General features: G+C 35.4%; 1 protein-coding gene across 1 annotated transcript in view; it reads right to left on the reverse strand.

The window, feature by feature from the left end:
- Positions 1-292: 292 nt before the first annotated feature.
- The window catches only part of ABCD2 (ATP binding cassette subfamily D member 2), a 67,422-nt gene continuing 48,330 nt past the window's right edge, over positions 293-19,384 (reverse strand). Inside the window, exons 9-10 of the mRNA XM_003906202.4 lie at positions 17,550-17,675; positions 293-3,850 (exon numbers count right to left, since the gene is read on the reverse strand). Of these exons, the coding sequence (XP_003906251.1) occupies positions 3,631-3,850; positions 17,550-17,675 (346 nt within the window). The 3' untranslated portion in view covers positions 293-3,630. The remainder of the gene's footprint in view (positions 3,851-17,549; positions 17,676-19,384) is intronic.

A 19,384-nucleotide genomic window follows, 5' to 3' on the forward strand; every position in this document is an offset into this window, starting at 1 on the left:
GGAATAATTTGTAATTCCTTTGATTAATCTAGTCTTTTTCTTAATGGTTAAGGAATTCCTAAGGAATGATGAACTCAGGTAAATACATATCAGATGGAAATTATATTATAATGTACTCACACACAGTCATAATCTCATTTAGCTACACAATGATTTTTACCTTTAAGGACATTTTTCTCATTCATTTTCATTAATACAACTCTGGCTTATAAATAGACCATTGGTTTTGAAAATTTCACAACATGAAATGTAAACCAGCCCTGAACTTGGTAATCAGGAAAAGCATCAACAATGAAGAAGAAATTGGTTTTTAATAAAAATATTTTATACATCCACCTGAAAGCGCTCATGTGGCAAACATTAGAAGTACAATCCCCAAACATATTCGACATATCTAAATGTGTATAATCAGAACTGTAAATAGCCTAGGCTATGTGAAAGTACTTTTCACTTCTAAATGAGGACAATTTTGCCCATAAAGTAATTATATCAAAGTCATCTTTTTAAATCAATGATTTAATAACCTTTACCATCATTTTATGCATATATCAGAAGTATGTAACATTCTCTGGATTTGGGTTTCAATGTGTAACAGATTTTTCCAGACTTATTGAATCAAAAAGCTATTCCAAACAGATTATAATAGGATGAATCTAATGCCAAATATGAAATTATACTTGGAACCATGTTTCAAATAAAAATTAACATATTCATTTATGCCTTTACTGACAGACCAAAATTTGAGACAAAAACCAAATTTCTATCAATAGAAAACCATTCCCACTGTAAACAAATGTAAACTTGAGTTGAGTTTTAAGGTATATCATTCTTCTTGAGATTATTTGAGAGGGATTATTACACATTATCCTGCTTACAAGAACACAAACTGTTTCAGACTCATGCTTGTCATAACATTACATGCTGTAGAAATATAATGCAACATTTTCGTAGAATGCAACTTATTTTTCAAGTTTAAGAGTTAACCTGAAGAATGCACATTTTAAAATCAAGCTCCATAAACTTATAGCTTTTTGTTTCACCAAAAATATGTCAAACGTTTGGGCAAATAGATATAACATGGTAAAATCAGTTTGAAACTTGAAATATTATTTCTCTTTTCCTTTCCTCATCTATCCCTTGCTATATTCAAAAATGGCTAGTTTCTCAGTCTTTTTCATGTTTTTCATAAAATATAAGAGTAGTAAAATATGGTATACCCACTGGACCATTTGGAAACAATTGAAGGGTACATAAACACAAGTTCAAATCAGAGATTTTTTCCCCTCCAAGTTAAAGATATTGGTCCTGAAAAATAAATTCAGAAAACAAAAAGGCACAAAAAGCTCATGGAAAACATGTTCACGTTAGAACTTTAACATTTAAATTGCAGTGTATATAGTTTTTAATACAGAATTTTAGGCATCTTTGAATCCTGTACATTACAAATAATGAGTCTTTTTTGCTTTAGTTCATGGGTAAAATATATTTAATAATGACTAATTACAAATCTAATATTTGTTTTGGCATTCTTTTCAATGTTTTATTTTTATATTATATATATATTTTATATTATGAAAATTAAGGCATGAAAATTATACACATCTTTCACATGAGGATTTTTCATTCTCTTCTTGTACCTGTAAAAATTAACTTAAAACTCTTGCCTCAGACTTTTCCCCTTGTAGCAGTATAAACTGGATAATCACTTACATAGAAAAGATTAATGAATAATTTTTAGCAAGTTTAAGTTTTGGTTCCATGCTTCTTAAAAAAATCTTTAATTCCTGCCTCACTTTTCTAACAGGAAGTTGTCACTGATGAATAAGTAGGTGATGATACTAACAGAAAACGCTGGACAAATGTACTGATTATAATTTTACATTGCATTCCTTCATTTAAGTTGGTTACATTTATTGACAATTAAAAATGCACTGATTATCATGTCAGAATTGAAAATGTAGAAATGTTTTGATGTTCTATAACGATCATTATGAATGACTTTCAGGTACTCTATCACCTGAAAAGGTCTAAGAATCACAGACTTAACATCTATTATGGCTGTGCCTCAATAGGCAAACAAAAATCCTAGGCCACTAACAACTGATCATTCCAATATTCTTCTGGTATATCAACGTGGTATCATAGGCAGCAAGAGATAAAGTTTCAGTCTTGGCTTTTGTACTTCCAACTCCAGTGTACACAAATAGAATAAAATCTATTTCATACGGCTAGTCCATATAGACTATTTCTCATTGTGCTCAATAAATATTAAATTTACCAAAACCATAATTATTTGCCCTTCTCATTGCTAATGCCTTAGTGGTACATTAATATTGAGTAAGACTGCATAGTTGCTGAATGATTTACTAACTTTCTTCATTCATTTTAAATGACAGAATAATGATCTTTGCACTTTGTACTTAATTTTCATTTCTTGTAAACAATAATCAAATAACAATAACACTAACATTACTAAATTTATTTTATTTTCTACACCTCATCTAACTTTTATTGCTATTATAACCCAGTTTGATTTAAAGGATAATAACAAAAGAGCACTAAACCAGGGAGTCAGGAGAACTTCATTTGATTTCTCGATCTTTCCTTAAGTAAAGTGCATGATTAGGGCGAGTCTGAGTGTCAATTTTCTCAAAAGCAAAGTAGGAAAAATAGCATTTGTCTCAAAACATTGTCATAAACATTAAGGTGAAATGATGTAAATGGGGATTGTAAATTATAAGGTACTATTGCAATGTATGTTATTACTATGATTCTCAGAATCCTTAAGTTCTTTTATGCCACGACAGTTCTTAATATGTGGACTCATCCTTGGGCAAAAAAATAAGCTGTGTATTTCTGAACAGAAGCTGCAATAGATAATTCTGCTAAGCAAATTATCAGGTTGAGACATTGTTTGGATACTCCTTTTCCGTATTGGCAACTCTCTTTTTAAAATGAAAGGGTTTATTTAAAAATATTTAAGATTCTTACTGAAATTAATTTGTTATATGCCCTCATTAAGATGCTTAAAGTCCAACATTTAAAAACATGGCATTTTATACATTTTAGCCATGCTTTTTTCTTTCAACTAATGCCATTAAAACAATTTTTATATTGAAATTATTTATAAAACTATCAGCTATTTTGTACAGGTTTAGTTGGCCACTAGCAATGATCAATTTGAATTCTAGCTGTTAAACCTAATATCAACCATAAATGGACTAAATGTCACTCAAAGTTCGAATTTTATACACTTGGTATCAACCCAAATGCTGCTCTTAAGTTGTTTCATTTCCAGAATGCCTCCCATGTTTGTTAAGAACTTCAGACACACCACATATTCATAGTAAATCTGGTACTCATCATGAATTCACCTAGAAAATCCTGTTTTACAAGTGCATTAGGCCTTCACTAGGAATTAGTGTAAGTCATAATGACTGATCTTACATAATGCATTTGTTTATTTTCTTCTGAAAAGTCAGATCATATACTTCCTTAATGCTAAAATCTTATAAAACATGTCTTGCTGCCTTTTCTTCTCTGTGCTTAGCTTAACATAATTCATGCAGTATAACAGAGTGTCTTTGAGCCTTTATCTAATAATTAACTTTTAAAATATGTCAAAACAAATTAAGAAGTCTCATCTTCATTTTTAATTGTTTTCAGCACTGAGTCTTCTCCCAAAATTTTACATAGTTCATTGAGTCTCTGCTGCATTTTGGGAATTCCAGCTAGCTGAGATTCTAGCTTTTGCTTTTCTTCACTCAATGTCAAACGGATAGCAGTATCCAATTGTTCAAAGCGCCAACCTCCTTCACCATCAAACTGTAATAAATGTGTGTGGTATTTCCTGCATAATTAAAATGAAATAATATTATTAGCCATAATTTTGAAAAATCGTTTTATATGTATGTTTTTCATTCAAATTGATACCCAAAGGCAAATTTTAAGTAGGTGCTATTTTCCATTTGAGTTTTAAGGACATATCAAGAAGTTAAATACTGTGATTTTTTAAACCCCAAAAGCCACTAATCTGATGTTTAGGAAGATATTATTATTATTATTATTATTATTTTTTTTTTTTTTTGAGACGGAGTCTCGCTCTGTCACCCAGGCTGGAGTACAGTGGCCGGATCTCAGCTCACTGCAAGCTCTGTCTCCCGGGTTCACGCCATTCTCCTGCCTCAGCCTCCTGAGTAGCTGGGACTACAGGCGCCCGCCACCTCGCCCGGCTAGTTTTTTGTATTTTTAGTAGAGACGGGGTTTCACCGTGTTAGCCAGGATGGTCTCGATCTCCTGACCTCGTGATCCGCCCGTCTCGGCCTCCCAAAGTGCTGGGATTACAGGCTTGAGCCACCGCGCCCGGCAAGATATTATTTTTTTTTTCATATTCTGAATGCATATTAACTGTAAAGGCAGACATGCTGTTGCATGTATTTAATTTATCTTCATAATTCAATATGGCTCCTGAATAAATAGTAAGGCATACTTAGAATGGGAGTAAGGAAAGGAAGCTGAGGAAAGAAAATCAACATTAAAAGGTCACAGAGAGAAAAGCTAAGGAAAATAAAGGAAATACAATAGCAATTCATTAATATACCATCCTTTGGGAATGAGTTCTTCTACATAAGTAAAAGTTTCTCTATAACAAACATAGTTTAAAAACATTTTTAAAAACAACTCTTTCATAGAGGAAATATTTTTAAGATACTTCCACATTTTTATATAATTTAATCTCTTTCTCATGGCTCAGTTTCATAATTAGGAGCTTCACAGAGGTACAGAGATTATTTTACTGATGAGATAGGAGATGATCCACTTTGCCCTAAAGGAGGCTGAGGTCACCATTCCGTGGGCTTTGTCGGGGATATTTGGTGAGAGAAAAGTTGGCAGAGCTGGTCCTGCATAGCTGAGCCACCTGCATTTTGTCACTGCTGAACTGGCCTATATTCTTATATGTCCTCAATTTTTCTGCCTTCCCCTATAGTTTTTCTCACTTCTTGTTTCCTTTCAAGATCTCATCTGTCATTATTAACTATGATTGGTGGGCTTTTTTCAAGCAGTTTCCTCCTGCTTTTTAAAAAATTGAGATATAATTCACATACCACAAGTTCATCCTTTGAAGCGTAAAATTCAGTGATTCTTAGCATAATCACAAGCTCATGCAACCATCACCAGTAATTTCAGAACATTCTCTTCAACCCCAAAAGAAACCCATTACCCATTAGCAGTCCTTCTCCATTTCCCTTTCCCTTAGCTCCTGACAACCACTAATCTATTCTCTGTCTCTATAGATTTCTCTATTATAGATATTTCATATACATGGAATTATAGAATATGTGGCCTTTTGTGACGGACTTCTTTTGCTTATAAAAATGATTTCAAGGGACAGAGGGTGAAGGAAGATGGTGGAATAGTACTCTCCAGTGATCATCTCCTTGCAGGAAAACATCAAATTGAGCAACCATCTACATATAAAAATACCCCTACAGGAGTTAAGGAAACCAGGCAAGAGTTCACAGTATCTGGTTATAGAATAATAATAAGAAAATAGGCCGGGCACCATGGCTCATGCCTGTAATCCCAGCACTTTGGGAGGCTGAGGCGGGTGGATCATGAGGTCAGGAGATTAAGACCAGCCTGGCTAACCCGGTGAAACCCCGTCTCTACTAAAAATACAAAAAAAAATTAGCTGGGTGCAGTGGCAGCTGCCTGTAGTCCCAGCTACTTGGGAGGCTGAGGCAGGAGAATGGCGTGAACCCAGGAGATGGAGCGTGCAGTGGGCCAAGATCATGCCACTGCACTCCAGCCTGGGTGACAGAACGAGACTCTGTCTCAAAAAAAAAAAAAAAAAAAAAGGAATAATAATAAGAAAATAGTCATTGAAGTGGGTAGGAAGTGCAGTTTTACATTCCCCAAGTCACCCATGTCCCAACCACAAAGTGCAGAGCTCAGAGAGAAATACCATCTACTTGGGGAAAAGAGAGGGATGTAAGACTTTGCATTGGAACACACTACCAGGCCTGCCACAGTAAAACCCAGCACTAGACAGACCCCTACAGCCCCTCGCTTCTGCTGGTACCTGCAGACTGAGCCTCTGAACCTGCCTCAGTGCCAGACAGAAACCTGTTGTCCCTGTCAGACAACCTCAATTTCTGGTCTGCATCACCACTAACCAACTAACTATAGAAGCCATGGGCTCCAAACAGCCCACAGTGGCAGGCAGGACTCAATGGCTGGGGGCTCAGATTTCAGCTCAGCACTGTGCCAGCCTTGGTGGCCAAGGGATTCCACCCTGGCACTGCACCATCCACCATGGTCCTGGGATTAGAGTGCTCTTGGTGTTACAATAGTTGCAGCAATCACTATCTTAGAAACCACAGCAGGTGACCTGCCTAGAATTTCTGGATAGCCTTACTGTCAAAGAACTTTCCCAGACAAAGCTAGACTATGCAAACTGGAATAAATTTCTAGTTCTTTAATGTGTAGACATCAACTCATGACCACAAGGATCAAGAACAATCAGGGAAATGGGACTCACCAAATGGATAGAATAAAGTGTCAGTGACTGACTCTAAAAAGATGGAGACATATGACCTGCCTGGCAAAAAAATTAAAATAGTTGTTTTTTAAGTAAGTTCAGTGAATAATATGGTTTGTCTGCATCCTCACCCAAAATCTCATTTTGAATTGTAATCCCCACAAGCCCCATGTGTCAAGGAAGAGACAAGGTGTAAGCAGTTGGATCATGGGGGTGGCTTTCCCCATGCTGTTCTCATAATAATGAGTGAGTTCTCATGAGATCTTGCGGCTTTATAAGTGTTTGGTAGTTCCTCCTGTGTTCATTCTCTTTCCTGCTGCCTTGTGAAGAAGGTGCCTTGCTTCCCTTTCACCTTCCACCATGATTGTAAGTTTCCTGAGGCCTCCCCAACCATGCTGAACTGTGAGTCAATTAAATCATTTTTCCTTTATAAATTATCCAGTCTAGGGCAGTTCTTTATAGCAATATGAAAACAGACTAATACAGTAAATTGGTACTGGTAGAGTGGGGTACTGCTATAAAGATACCCAGGCCTAGCATGGTGGCTCATGCCTGTAATCCCAGCACTTTGGGAGTCTGAGGCAGGTGAATCACGAGGTCAGGAGTTCAAGACCAACCTGGTCAAGATGGTGAAACCCCATCTCTACAAAAATACAAAAATTAGCTGGGCATGATGGTGGGTGCCTATAATCCCAGCTATTCAGGAGGCTGAGGCAGGGAATTGCTTGAACCCAGGAGGCAGATGTTGCAGTGAGCTGAGATTGCACCACTGCACTCCAATCTGGGTGACAGAGTGAGACTCTGTCTCAAAAAAAAAAAAAAAAGATACCCAAAAGTGTAGAAGTGACTTTGGAACTGGATAACAGGCAGAGACTGAAACAGTTTTGAGGGCTCAGAAGAAGATGGGAAGATGTGGGAAAGTTTGGAACTTCCTAGGGACTTATTGAATTGCATTGACCAAAATGCTGACAGTAATATGGGCAATGAAGTCCAGGCTGAATTAGTCTCAGATGAAGATGAGAAACTTCTTGGGAACTAGAGCAAAGGTGACTCTTGCTATGTTTTAGCAGAGACTGGTGACATTTTGGCCCTGCCCTAGAGATCTGTGGAACTTTGGATTTGAGAGAGATGATTTAGGCAGAAGAAATTTCTAAGCAGCAAAGCATTTAGGATGTAACCTGGGTGCTCTTAAAAGTTTTCAGTTTTATGCTTCACAGAGAGATGATTTGGAATTGGAACTTATGTTTAAAAGGAAAGCAGAGCATAAAAGTTTAGAAAATTTATAGCCTGATGATGCAATGGAAAAGAAAAAACCATTTTCTTGGGAGAAATTCAAACCAGCTGCAGAAATTTGCATAAGTAATAAGAAATGTTAATCACCAAGACAAGGGGGAAAAGGTGTCCAAGGCATGTAAGTGGTCTTCATGGCAGTACTGGAGGCATAGGAGGTAAAAATGGTTTCCTGGGCCAGGTCCAGGAACTTTCTGCTTTGTACAGTCTCAGGACTCAGTGCCCTGTGTCCCAGCTGTGGTTAAAATGGGCCAATGTACAGCTCAGGCCATTGCTTCTGAGGGGACAAGCCCCAATCCTTGGTGGTTTACATGTGGTGTTAGACCTGTGGTGCACAGAAGTCAAGAATCGAGGTTTGGGAAGCTCTGCCTAGATTTCAGAGGATGTATGGAAACACCTGGATATCCAGGCAGAAGTTTGCTGCAGGGTCAGAGCCCTCATGGAGAACCATTGCTAGGGCAGTGCAGAAGGAAAATGTGATGTCAGAGCCCCAACACAGAGTCCCCACTGGGGCATTGCCTGGTAGAGCTGTGAGAAGAGGGCCACCATCCTCCAGACCCCAGAATAGTAGATCCATAAACAGCTTGCACCATGTCCTGGAAAAGCAGCAGACACTCAATGCCAGCCCATGAAAGCAGCCATACCCTGCAAAGCTACAGGGGTGAGCAGACCAAGGCTATAGGAGCCCACCTCTTGCATCAGCATCACATGTATGTGAGACGTGGAGTCAAAGATTATTTCAGAGCTTTAATATTTGACTGATCCACTGGATTTAGGATTTGCACAGGGCCTGTAGCCCCTTCACTTTGGCCAATTTCTCCTATTTGGAAAGGGTGTATTTGCTCACTGCATGTACCCCTGTTGTATCTAGGAAGTAACTAACTTTGGGCTTGGACTCTTGAGTTAATACTGGAATGAGTTAAGACTTTGAGGGGCTTTTGGAAGGGCATGATTGTGTTTTGAAAGTGAGGAATTGAGATTTGGGAGGGGCCAGGGCAAAATGATAGTTTGGCTGTGTCCCTACCCAAAATCTCATCTTGAGTTGTATTCCCCATAATCTCCATGTGTCAAGGGAAAGACCAGGTGGAGGCAATTGGATCATGATGGGGTTCCCCCATGTTGTTCTCATGACAGTGATTGAATTCTCATGAGATTTGATGGTATTATAAGTGTTTGGTAGTTCCTCCTCAGTTCATTCTCCTTCCTGCCACCTTGTGAATAAGGTGCCTTGCTTCCCCCTCACCTTCTGCCATTATTATACGTTTTCTGAGGCCTCTCCAGCCATGTTGAACTGTGAGTCAATTAAGCTTCTTTTCTTTATAAATTACACAGTCTCAGGCAGTTCTTTATAGCAGTATGAAAATGGACTAATACAGCGAACTTCAATAAAATACAGAGAAACAATTCAGAAATTAGAGAAAAGCAATAGATATGAAATAATGGGGAAAAAGCCAGAAATACTGGAGCTGAAAAATACAATGAAAAAAATAAAAATGCAATAGAGACATCAACAGCAGAATTTATCAAACAGAAGAAAAAAATATGTGAACTTGAAAACAGATTACTTGCAAACTTACAGTATGATATGAAAAAAGAATGAAAAGGAATAAGGAAAGCTTATAGGACTTATGAAATAGCATCAGAAGAACAAATATCGCCTGGATGTGGTGGCTCATGCCTGTAATCCTATTGCTTAGGGAGGCTGAGGTGGGTGGATAATATGAGGTCAGGAGTTCAAGACTAGCCTGACCAACCTGGTGAAACCCCATCTCTACTGAAAATACAAATTTAGCCCAGCCTGGTGGTGTGTGCCTGTACTCTCAGCTACTTGGGATGCTGAGACAGGAGAATTGCTTGAACCCAGGAAGCGGAGGTTGCAGTGAGCTAAGATCATGCCATCGCACTCCAGCCTGGGTGACAAGAATGAGACGCCAGTTCCAAAAAAAAAAAAAAAAAATAGAGCAAATACATGAGTTGTTGGTATTCAAGAAGGAGTTAAGAAACATAAAGATTTATAAAGCTTATTTAAATAAATCATAGCAGAAACATTTCAAAATCTGGAGACAGATATAAATATCTAGGTACAGAGGTACAGGAAGGTCAAAAGTCTTCAATCATATTCAATCCAAGTAAGACTACCTTATGATATATTACAATCAAACTGCCAAAAACCAAAGACAAAGAGAGAAAGCTGAAAGCAAGAAGAAAATAACATATAAGGGAGTTCTAATATGTCTGTTATCAACTTTTTCAGTAGAAACTTCACTGGCTAGGAGAGAATGGGATTACATATTCAAAGTGCTGAAGGAAAAAAAACCTTTCAACCAAGAATTCTGTTCTTAGCAAAATTGTCCTTTGGAAATGAAAGAGATAGACTTTCCCACACAAACCAAAGCTGAGGGGCTTTATCACCACCAGACATGTCTTACAATGAGTACTAAAGGGAGTTCTTCACATTGAAAGAATGATGCTAATGGGTAATAAGAAAACATTCGAAAGTATAAAACTCACTGGTAAAAGCAAGTACGCAGTCAAATTCAGAATACTCAAATAATGTAATGGGGGTATGTAAATCACTTATTTATTTAGTGTGAAGGTAAAAAGACAAAACTACTAAAAACAATAAGCACTAAAATAATTTGTTAAAGTATATACAATATAAAAATATGTAAATTGTAATACTAAAAATTCAAAATGGGGAAATAAAGCATAAAGGTTGTGTTTTTTTGCAATTTGTATATACTTTAATAACTAAAATAATTTATTAATGTATATACAATATAAAAAGATGTAAATTGTGATATTAAAAATTCAAAATGGGAGATAAAGGGTAAAATTTGTGCCTTTTTTGCAATTAAATTAAAGTTGTTATGAACTTAAAATAGCATGTTATAAGATGTTTTTGTAAGCCTCATGTTAACCATGAAGCAAAAACATAGGTACAAAAATAACATGTTTAACTATAAGATGTTTTTTGTAAGCCTCATGGTAACCACAGAGCAAAAACCTGTAGTAGACACACTAAAAATAAAAAGCAAGGAATCAAAACATATTAGTAAAGAAAATCACTTACCCACAAAGAAAGACTGTGAGAGGAAAAAAGGAAGAAAATATATACAAAACAACTAGGAAGCAATTAACAAAATGACAGGAGTAATTCCTTACCTATTAATAATTACCTTGAATGTTAATGGATTAAGTTCTCCAATTAAAACACAGAGTGTCTGGGCCAGGTGCAGTGGCTCACGTCTGTAATCTCAGCACTTTTGGAGGCCGAGGCGGGCAGATCACTTGAGGTCAGGAGTTTGAGACCAGCCTGGCCAACATGGTGAAACCCCATCTCTACGTAAAAAAAAAAAAATACAAAAATTAGCCGGGTGTTGTGGTGGGCCCCTGTAATTCTACCTACTCAGGAGGCTGAGGCAGGAGAATCACTTGAACCTGGGAAGCAGAGGTTGCAGTGAGCTGAGATCACACCACTGCACTCCAGCCTGGGCTTCAAAGCAAGACTCTGTCTCAAAAAAAAAAAAAGAATATCTGGATTAAAAGCAAGACCCAACTGTGTGCTGCCTACAAGAGACTCACTTCATCTGCAAGGACAATACAGACTAAAAGTGAAGGAATGCAAAAGATATTCTATCCAAATGAAAGCTAAAAGGCATCAGGAGTAGCTATACTCATGTCAGGTAAAATAGACTTTAAGTGAAAGCTATAAAAGAGGCCAAGAATGTTATTATATAAAAGGGTCAATTCAGCAAGAAGATATGATAATTCTGAATATATTTGAACCTAACATCAGAGCACATACATATACAAGTCAAATACTCCTAGATCTGAAAGAAGTGAACTGCAATACAATAAGAGTAGGAGACCTCAACACCCTACTTTCAGTAATTAGATCACCCAGACAGAAAATCAAGAAACACCAGATTTAAGCTATATTCTAAACCAAATTTCTAAACCAATATTCTAAAAATTTATAGAGAATTTCATCAGAAAGCTTCAGAATATATATTCTCAACTACACATGAAACATTCTCCAGGATAGATCATATGTAATGCCATAAAACAAGTCTTCAAAAATTTAAGAAGATTGAAATTATATCAAGTATCTTTTCTCTCCTCAATGATATAAACCTAGAAATCAATAAAAAAGAAGAACTTTGGAAACTTACAAATACATGGAAATTAAACAACATGATATTGATTAACCAATGGGTCAATAAAGAAATTAAAAGAAAAATTTTAAAAATTTTCTTCTGAGAAAAAAAAAAATGGAAACATAACATACCAAAATCTGTAGAATATAGCAAAAACAATTTAAAGAGGAAAATTTATAGCAATAAATACCTGAATCAAAATAGATTAAAAATGTTGAATAAACAACCTAATGTTGTAGGTCAAGGAACTGGAAAACAAGAACAAATCCAAACCAAAACTAGTAAAAGAAAGGAAATAATATACATCAGAGTGGAAACAAATAAAATAGAGCCTGGAAAAAAACATAAAATATCAGCAAAAATGAATAATTGATTTTTTCATAGATAACCAAATTTGACAAATGTTTATCTAGAATAAGAAAAAAGAAAGAAGATTCAAATAAATAAATTCAGAGATGAAAAAAGAGAAATTACAACTCATACTATAGAAACGCGAAGAATGATGAGACTGTTGTAAATAATTATAAACCAACAAATTGATTAACCTAGAAGAAATGAATACATTTTGAACACATACAACCTGCAAAGATTGAACTATGAAGAAACAGAAAATGTCAACAGACAAATAACAAGTAAGGAAATGGAATCACATCAAAGAAAGGCCCACAATCTGATGGCTTAACTACCAAATTCTACCAAATATTTAAAGAAATAATATTAGTCTCAAACTATTCCAAAAATTAAAAAGGAAGGAATACTTCAAAACTTATTCTATAAGGCCAGCATTACCCTGATACTGAAACCAAACAAAAAGACAACAACAAGAAAAAGAAGACTACAGGCCAATATCCTTGATGAACATAGATGCAAAAATCATCCAAAAAATACCAGCAAACTGAATTCAACAGCACTTTAAAAAGATCATTCACCATGATCACATGGAATTCATCCTGGAGATGCAAGTACAGTTGAACATATGCAAAGCAATAAATGTGGTACATAACATTAACAAAATGAAGGACAAAAAAATGTTTATCTTAATTGACAGAGAACAAGCATTTGATAAAATTGAACATCCTTTTATGATAAAAACATTCAACAAACTAAGCATAGGAGGAACATATCTCAACATGATAAAGACCATACATGACAAGCCCACAGCTAGCATCTATACTGAAAAGGGAAAAATTTAAAACTTTCCCTCTACAACCAGGCATGGTGGCTCATGCCTGTATATCCTAGTACTTTGGGAGGCCAAGGTGGGAAGATCACTTGACCCTAGGAGTTTTTTGGTTGCAGTGAGATATGATCACACCACTGTAGTCCAGCCTGGGCGACAGAGTGAGACCTTGACTCTAAGCAAACAAACAAACAAAAATAAAATGTTTTCTGTAAGATATGGAACAAAATAAGAATACGAACGCTCACTTTTGCCACTTACATTCAGTGTACTACTGAAAGTCCTACCCAGAGCAATTAGGCAAGAAAAAGAAACAAAAGACATCTGAATTTGAAAGGAAAAAGATAAATAAACGAAAGAGTTAAATAAAGGAAAAATATAAATTTTCCCTGGCTGCAGATAACATGTTCTTATCCTTCATTTTGTTAATGTTACGTATCACATTTATATATAGAAAGCCCTAAAGACTCCATCAAAAAACATTAGATTTATAAATGAATTCAGTAAAGTTGAAAGACACAAAATCAGTATGTAAAAATTAGTAGCATTTGTCTACACTGACAGCAAATTATGTGAAAAAAAATCAAGAAAACAATCTCATTTACAATAGCTAGAAAAAGTTAAGCACTTAGGCATGAATACAAGCAAGGAGGTGTAAGGTCTCTACAATGAAACTATAAAACATTAATGTAAGCAATCAAAGAAGACACATATACACAAATAAAATGATATCGCATGTTTATGAATTGGAAGAATTAATATTGCTAAAATGTCCATACTACCTGAAGTGATGTACATATTCAATTTAATCCCAAGAAAATGCCAATGATAGTCTTCGGAGAAATTGAAAAAAAATTCTAAAATTTGTGTGCAACTGCAAAACACCCAGAATAGTGAAAAAATTCTTGAGCAAAAAGTACGAAGCTGGAGCCATCACACTACCTGGTGTCAAAATATACTATAAAACTATAGCAACCCAAATAGCATGGTACTGACACAAAAACAGACACACAGACTTAAGGAATAGAATAGAGAACCCAGAAATAAATCCTTGTACTTACAGTCAACTGATTTTCAACAAAGCTGCCAAGAACACACTATTGGGAAAGGGCAGTACCCTCAATAAATTGTGGGAAACTGGATATCCACAAGGAGAAGAATGAAATTTGACCCTTATTGTTCACCATATACAAAAATCAACTCAAAATGGATTAAAGACTTCAATGCAAGACCTGAAATTATTAGAAGAATACATAGGGCAAAAATTTCATGACAAAGAAATGTGGATATAAATTTGAAATGACAATGGAATTTGGGCAATGAGTTTTGGATATGACCTCAAGAGCATAGGCAACAAAAGAAAAATTAGACAAATGGGATTACATCAAACTCAAAAGCTTCTGTGCAACAAAGAAAACAATCAACAGAATGAAGAGATACCTATCAAATTGGAGAAAATATTTGGAAACTATACATCTGATAAGGGACTAATAGCCAATATATATAAGGAATTCAAACAACTAAATAGCAAGAAAATGAATAACCTAATTACAAAATGGACAGAAGATCTGAATGAACATTTCTCAAAAGAAGATATCTTCAAAAGAAGATATACACGAATGACCAACAGGCATATCAAAAATGTTCAACAACACTAATCATTAGGTAAATTCAAATCACCTCACTCTTGTTAGAATGGCTATTAAGAAAATGACAGAAAGTGTTGGTGAGGATGTGGAAAAAACCTTATATTCCCACCTTTGGTATATAAGGAGTACATATATATTAGTACAGCCATCATGGAAAACAGTAAGGAGGTTCCTTGAAATACTAAAAATAGAACTACAAAATGATCCAGCAATCCCCCACTGGAAATATATGCAAAGGAAATGATCTCAGTATGTCAAAGAGATAACTGCACTCCCATGTTTGTTGCAGCACTATTTATACAGCCAACATATGGAATCAACCCTAGTGCCCATCAGTGGATGAAAAGATAAAGAATGTTATATATATACATGATGGAATACTACTCCACAATAAAAAAGAATAAAATCCTGCCACTTACAAAAATATGGAAGAACCTGGAGGACATTATAGTAAGTGAAATAAGCTAGGGACAGAAAGACAAGTACCACATGATCTCACTCATACATGGGCATTCATATATTGGGCAAACCCCACCTTCGATGTATAATGATGGTTTGGCTCATCACTCTGGTCTTACAACATTATTTGATTTCTACATGGGAGGAACCAACTGTGTAGGTGTTTCATATCCTGAGATGCAAAGGCGTGTTCTACATTACAAGCTGAGATAATATTTCAGGGTTTATCTTAGAGGAATTGAAAAGAAATTTCTATTTTAACTGAAACTCATTTGAGATAATCTTTAAACTTCCTTCACAAGTAGGAAAAAGCTTAGGAAAGTGATGGTTATACAGCTATAATTCTATCCAGGAATCAAAAATTTTAATAAGCTTCTATAAATTTTTACTTCTTCAGACACTAGTATTGATTTTAATCTTTACAATCAACAATTACTCATTTGTTGTTATGGGAAAAAATATGATACATCTTTCCCCACTTCTGAAATCTATTCAGGGAAAATACAAATTTCATTTTCCCTAAGAGAAAGAATAATCAGAAATGACAACCTAAAATGGCAAAACTAAATAAAAAATCAGAACTAACATGGTGTTTTGTTTTGTGGAGAAATGTACTTGGGTAGCTGCAATTAAATGTGCTTCTTGTCAAAAGGCATAGCCTTACAGATTTTGTTATTTACTTAAAAGACTATTTGTTCCCTCGATTGAGGAAACAATGGCTATATATGCTTTCAATGCCTCCTAAGGCTACTTGAGTAAGGAACTGAATGGCAGGATAGCATAACAAATCCATCAACACAGGTCAGAAAAACTTTTAATATCCCAACATGTGATTAATTTGGGAGAAAGTTTGGAAATTAAGGTTCATACCAAAAAGTGCTCAAGAGTTCTGGCCTAGCTCTGTGTTGTCCTTGATTCACAGGATTTACAGGCAAATGTCGTTATTGTCTTAAAAATCTAGGTCCTGTTGGTCTTCCTCAGGATAAAAGTCGGAGGAAGCATATTCATTGGCATGGATCCTAACTCATGCTGGACTAGATCCAGAAAGTATATTTTTAAAAAATTCTGAAAAATCTGAATGTTTAAATTGAGTGGGAAAATAGATTATCTTTTCAATATAAATGAAACTCAGAGTCAAAGAATTTTGAACAATAAAAGCCTAATTAGATGAATACTGTTTGCTAACAACTTTAATGTAAACATTTTTTATAAGGTCAAAGGTCTAGAAGGGCTTCAAGGATTAATTCCAATAATGCTTGCTATTAGACTAGATTTGAAGCCATGTACATGATGACAACTTTGGCATGAAATCTGATGAGCCACCTGCCACAGAATGCTGCAGCCAGAAAGAGAGAGAGGAGGAATCCTGTGTAGTCCTTTAGAAAACAGGAGGCCAAAGCATATATAGAGGCAGTTATAGTTACTAAGAAGTCAAAAGAAAAAATTTTCATTGATTAAATAGAAATACAAAAGTAGAGAATGTAGTATTTATGGCTCATGCATGAGATATACTTTGAGTTCCTTATAATGAGAGCAGTTTGCTGTAGTACAGAGTGTGTGATCATGCAAATATCACTTTTCTAATTCTCAGTTTCTTCATCTGTAAAATAGGAAGATTAGATGTCCTAAACTCCATAGGGTTGTTGTGAAACTTAAATAAGATGTGCCTGGAACAGAATAAGTGTTCAACTATTATGATGATGATGAATCAATGGAAAAGTAGGGGAATTGTAAAATTAACATCTTTATTTGAAGGGAAAATTCTATATGGTTTTATGAGATATTATTTCTAAAAAGATTTAGCTCATTTTTCTTTAAACCAACTAAAGATAAGCCCTTCCCCGGCCCCCCCGCCACCCGTGTTTTCTCCACTTAATCCTTTGAGGGAATATCAAATTGTGTGTATATATTTTTTTTCCCTGGATTTTACTTTGCTGGGTTTTAAAGAAAAGACTAAAAGAATGATGTACAAATATATAAATATATTTTTCCCAGTATGTCTTACTGGGTATGATAAATATTTTCCACTAAAATAAATCACTGGATTTTTCCATGTCTTTTAAGAATTACTGGAAAGTGATGATAATTAAAATAATATGTTAATCGTATTAGGTAGGGAATATCTAAGCTACTAATGTGCAACTTAAGAGAAATATGGGTAGAAAGTAAGTGAAATACCCTACCCTCTACTGCAAAAAATTTAGCAAAGTTATTTTTTGAGAAATTTAAGGAAAAACCATCTATCACAAATTAGCACTGGAAATACTTACCAAAGAGAAGGCCTGTGTGTTATAGACAGTAAGGAAATTCCAGCCCCTTTTGCAGCCTGAAATATCTTTCCTTCGACATCAATGCTGACAGCACTGGTACATTCATCCAGCAAGGCATATTTTGGTCTTTTAAAAAGTGCACACAAAAATTAATTATTTTGCTATATGAATTATAAGTTTTTCTTTGGACAATATGAGTTGCATTGCTAACAATTTTAAAGCAACTAAAAAGAATATGACATTATTACTATTATTATTATTATTATTATTACTACTACTATTATTATTATTTTGAGACAGAGTCTCGCTCTGTCGCCGAGGCTGGAGTGCAGTGGCGCGATCTCAGCTCACTGCAAGCTCCGCCTCCCGGGTTCACGCCATTCTCCTGCCTCAGCCTCCTGAGTAGCTGGGACTACAGGCGCCCGCCACCGCGCCCGGCTAATTTTTTGTATTTTTAGTAGAGACGGGGTTTCACTGTGGTCTCGATCTCCTGACCTTGTGATCCGCCCGCCTCGGCCTCCCAAAGTGCTGGGATTACAGGCGTGAGCCACCGCGCCTGGCCAAGAATATGACATTATTAAAGGCAATAAATGATAAAGCAAAAAAGTAGTTATCCCCCTCTTTGGACTATAATATCACATTTTTAATAAATTTAAATAGATTTTCTGATGCTTTCTAATAATACAATAAGCTTTATTGTTTTGTAGATGAATGAATCATAAATACGAGGCACAGGAAAGATGAGGCAGGTCACTGAGTACATTTTCCTGCAGAAAGCAGGTTCATTCTTGGTGAGAAGGGTCTGACTAACTACATGAAAAATACATTGCAGTGGCTAATGATCAAACAGGCCACAGCCCTGTTAGCAAAGATGCAATGAGAAGATTATTTTATCAGCATTGTGACTACCTAAGCATTACTAATGGAATTTCATCACTATAAGACTGTGAGAGTGAATATGGCTCATCTTAAAAATTTATAGCAGACATTTAACCTCATAATATTGGAACCATACTCCAGAATCAAATTCTTAGGAGAAAAAGTAAGTTATTTTTCTAAGTATATTGGACAATTTTCTAAGATTAATTTTTACTTTGATAATGCCTGTCTGTTATCAGAGGCATCCCATCACTTGCCATTGTTTCCCTCTGCTTATCCTTTCTCCCTCTCATCTCACCCCCTGCTCTTACTTTTCTTTGTCCTTTCCCTTTCTTCTTTCAAGTCCCTCTGGACTGTTGGTACGTAGCATGACTTAGCTTAGTTAATGGGAACAAAGTCAACTCTTACACTGTCATTTACTATTCAATTTGGAGTTGAAAATTAGTATCAAGTATTTGCCAGGACAATTTCCTTTACAAAATATATTTTGATTTTTAAAAATAAAATGACAAAAAAGTTTAAGAAAATAAAAATCAGTAATTTCTTACCAGACTAAATAATTATTTGCCCTGTTAAGTTACCGTTCTAAAATGGATTTGCTTATTAATAGAATCCAGTTACCTACTACATGTAGGTCAGGTAGTCAGGGCTAATAGACACAGGAGTCAAAGACTCTAAAACTGGTCTCTATGCAAAGAATAAAAGATCAGTGCATGTTCTTCATGACAACATCAATGGAATTAGTGTCACTGGTTGACCTTTGGTTACTGTTCTGATTTAAATATTAAGCATTACTTCTTTGTCTCAGAGTTATTTTCTGTTTTGTGGATGATATTTTTAAGTGAACAAGAGGAAGAAGTAAAGGAAGTATAAATGAAAGGTTGAGTAAAATTTTCCTTTTGTATAAAGTTCTTTCCAGTGATTAACATGTTTATTGCATTTTGGCTTATTTTTCA

Source organism: Papio anubis, chromosome 9 (assembly GCF_008728515.1).
Source record: "Papio anubis isolate 15944 chromosome 9, Panubis1.0, whole genome shotgun sequence".
NCBI classification, from domain to species: Eukaryota; Metazoa; Chordata; class Mammalia; order Primates; family Cercopithecidae; genus Papio; species Papio anubis.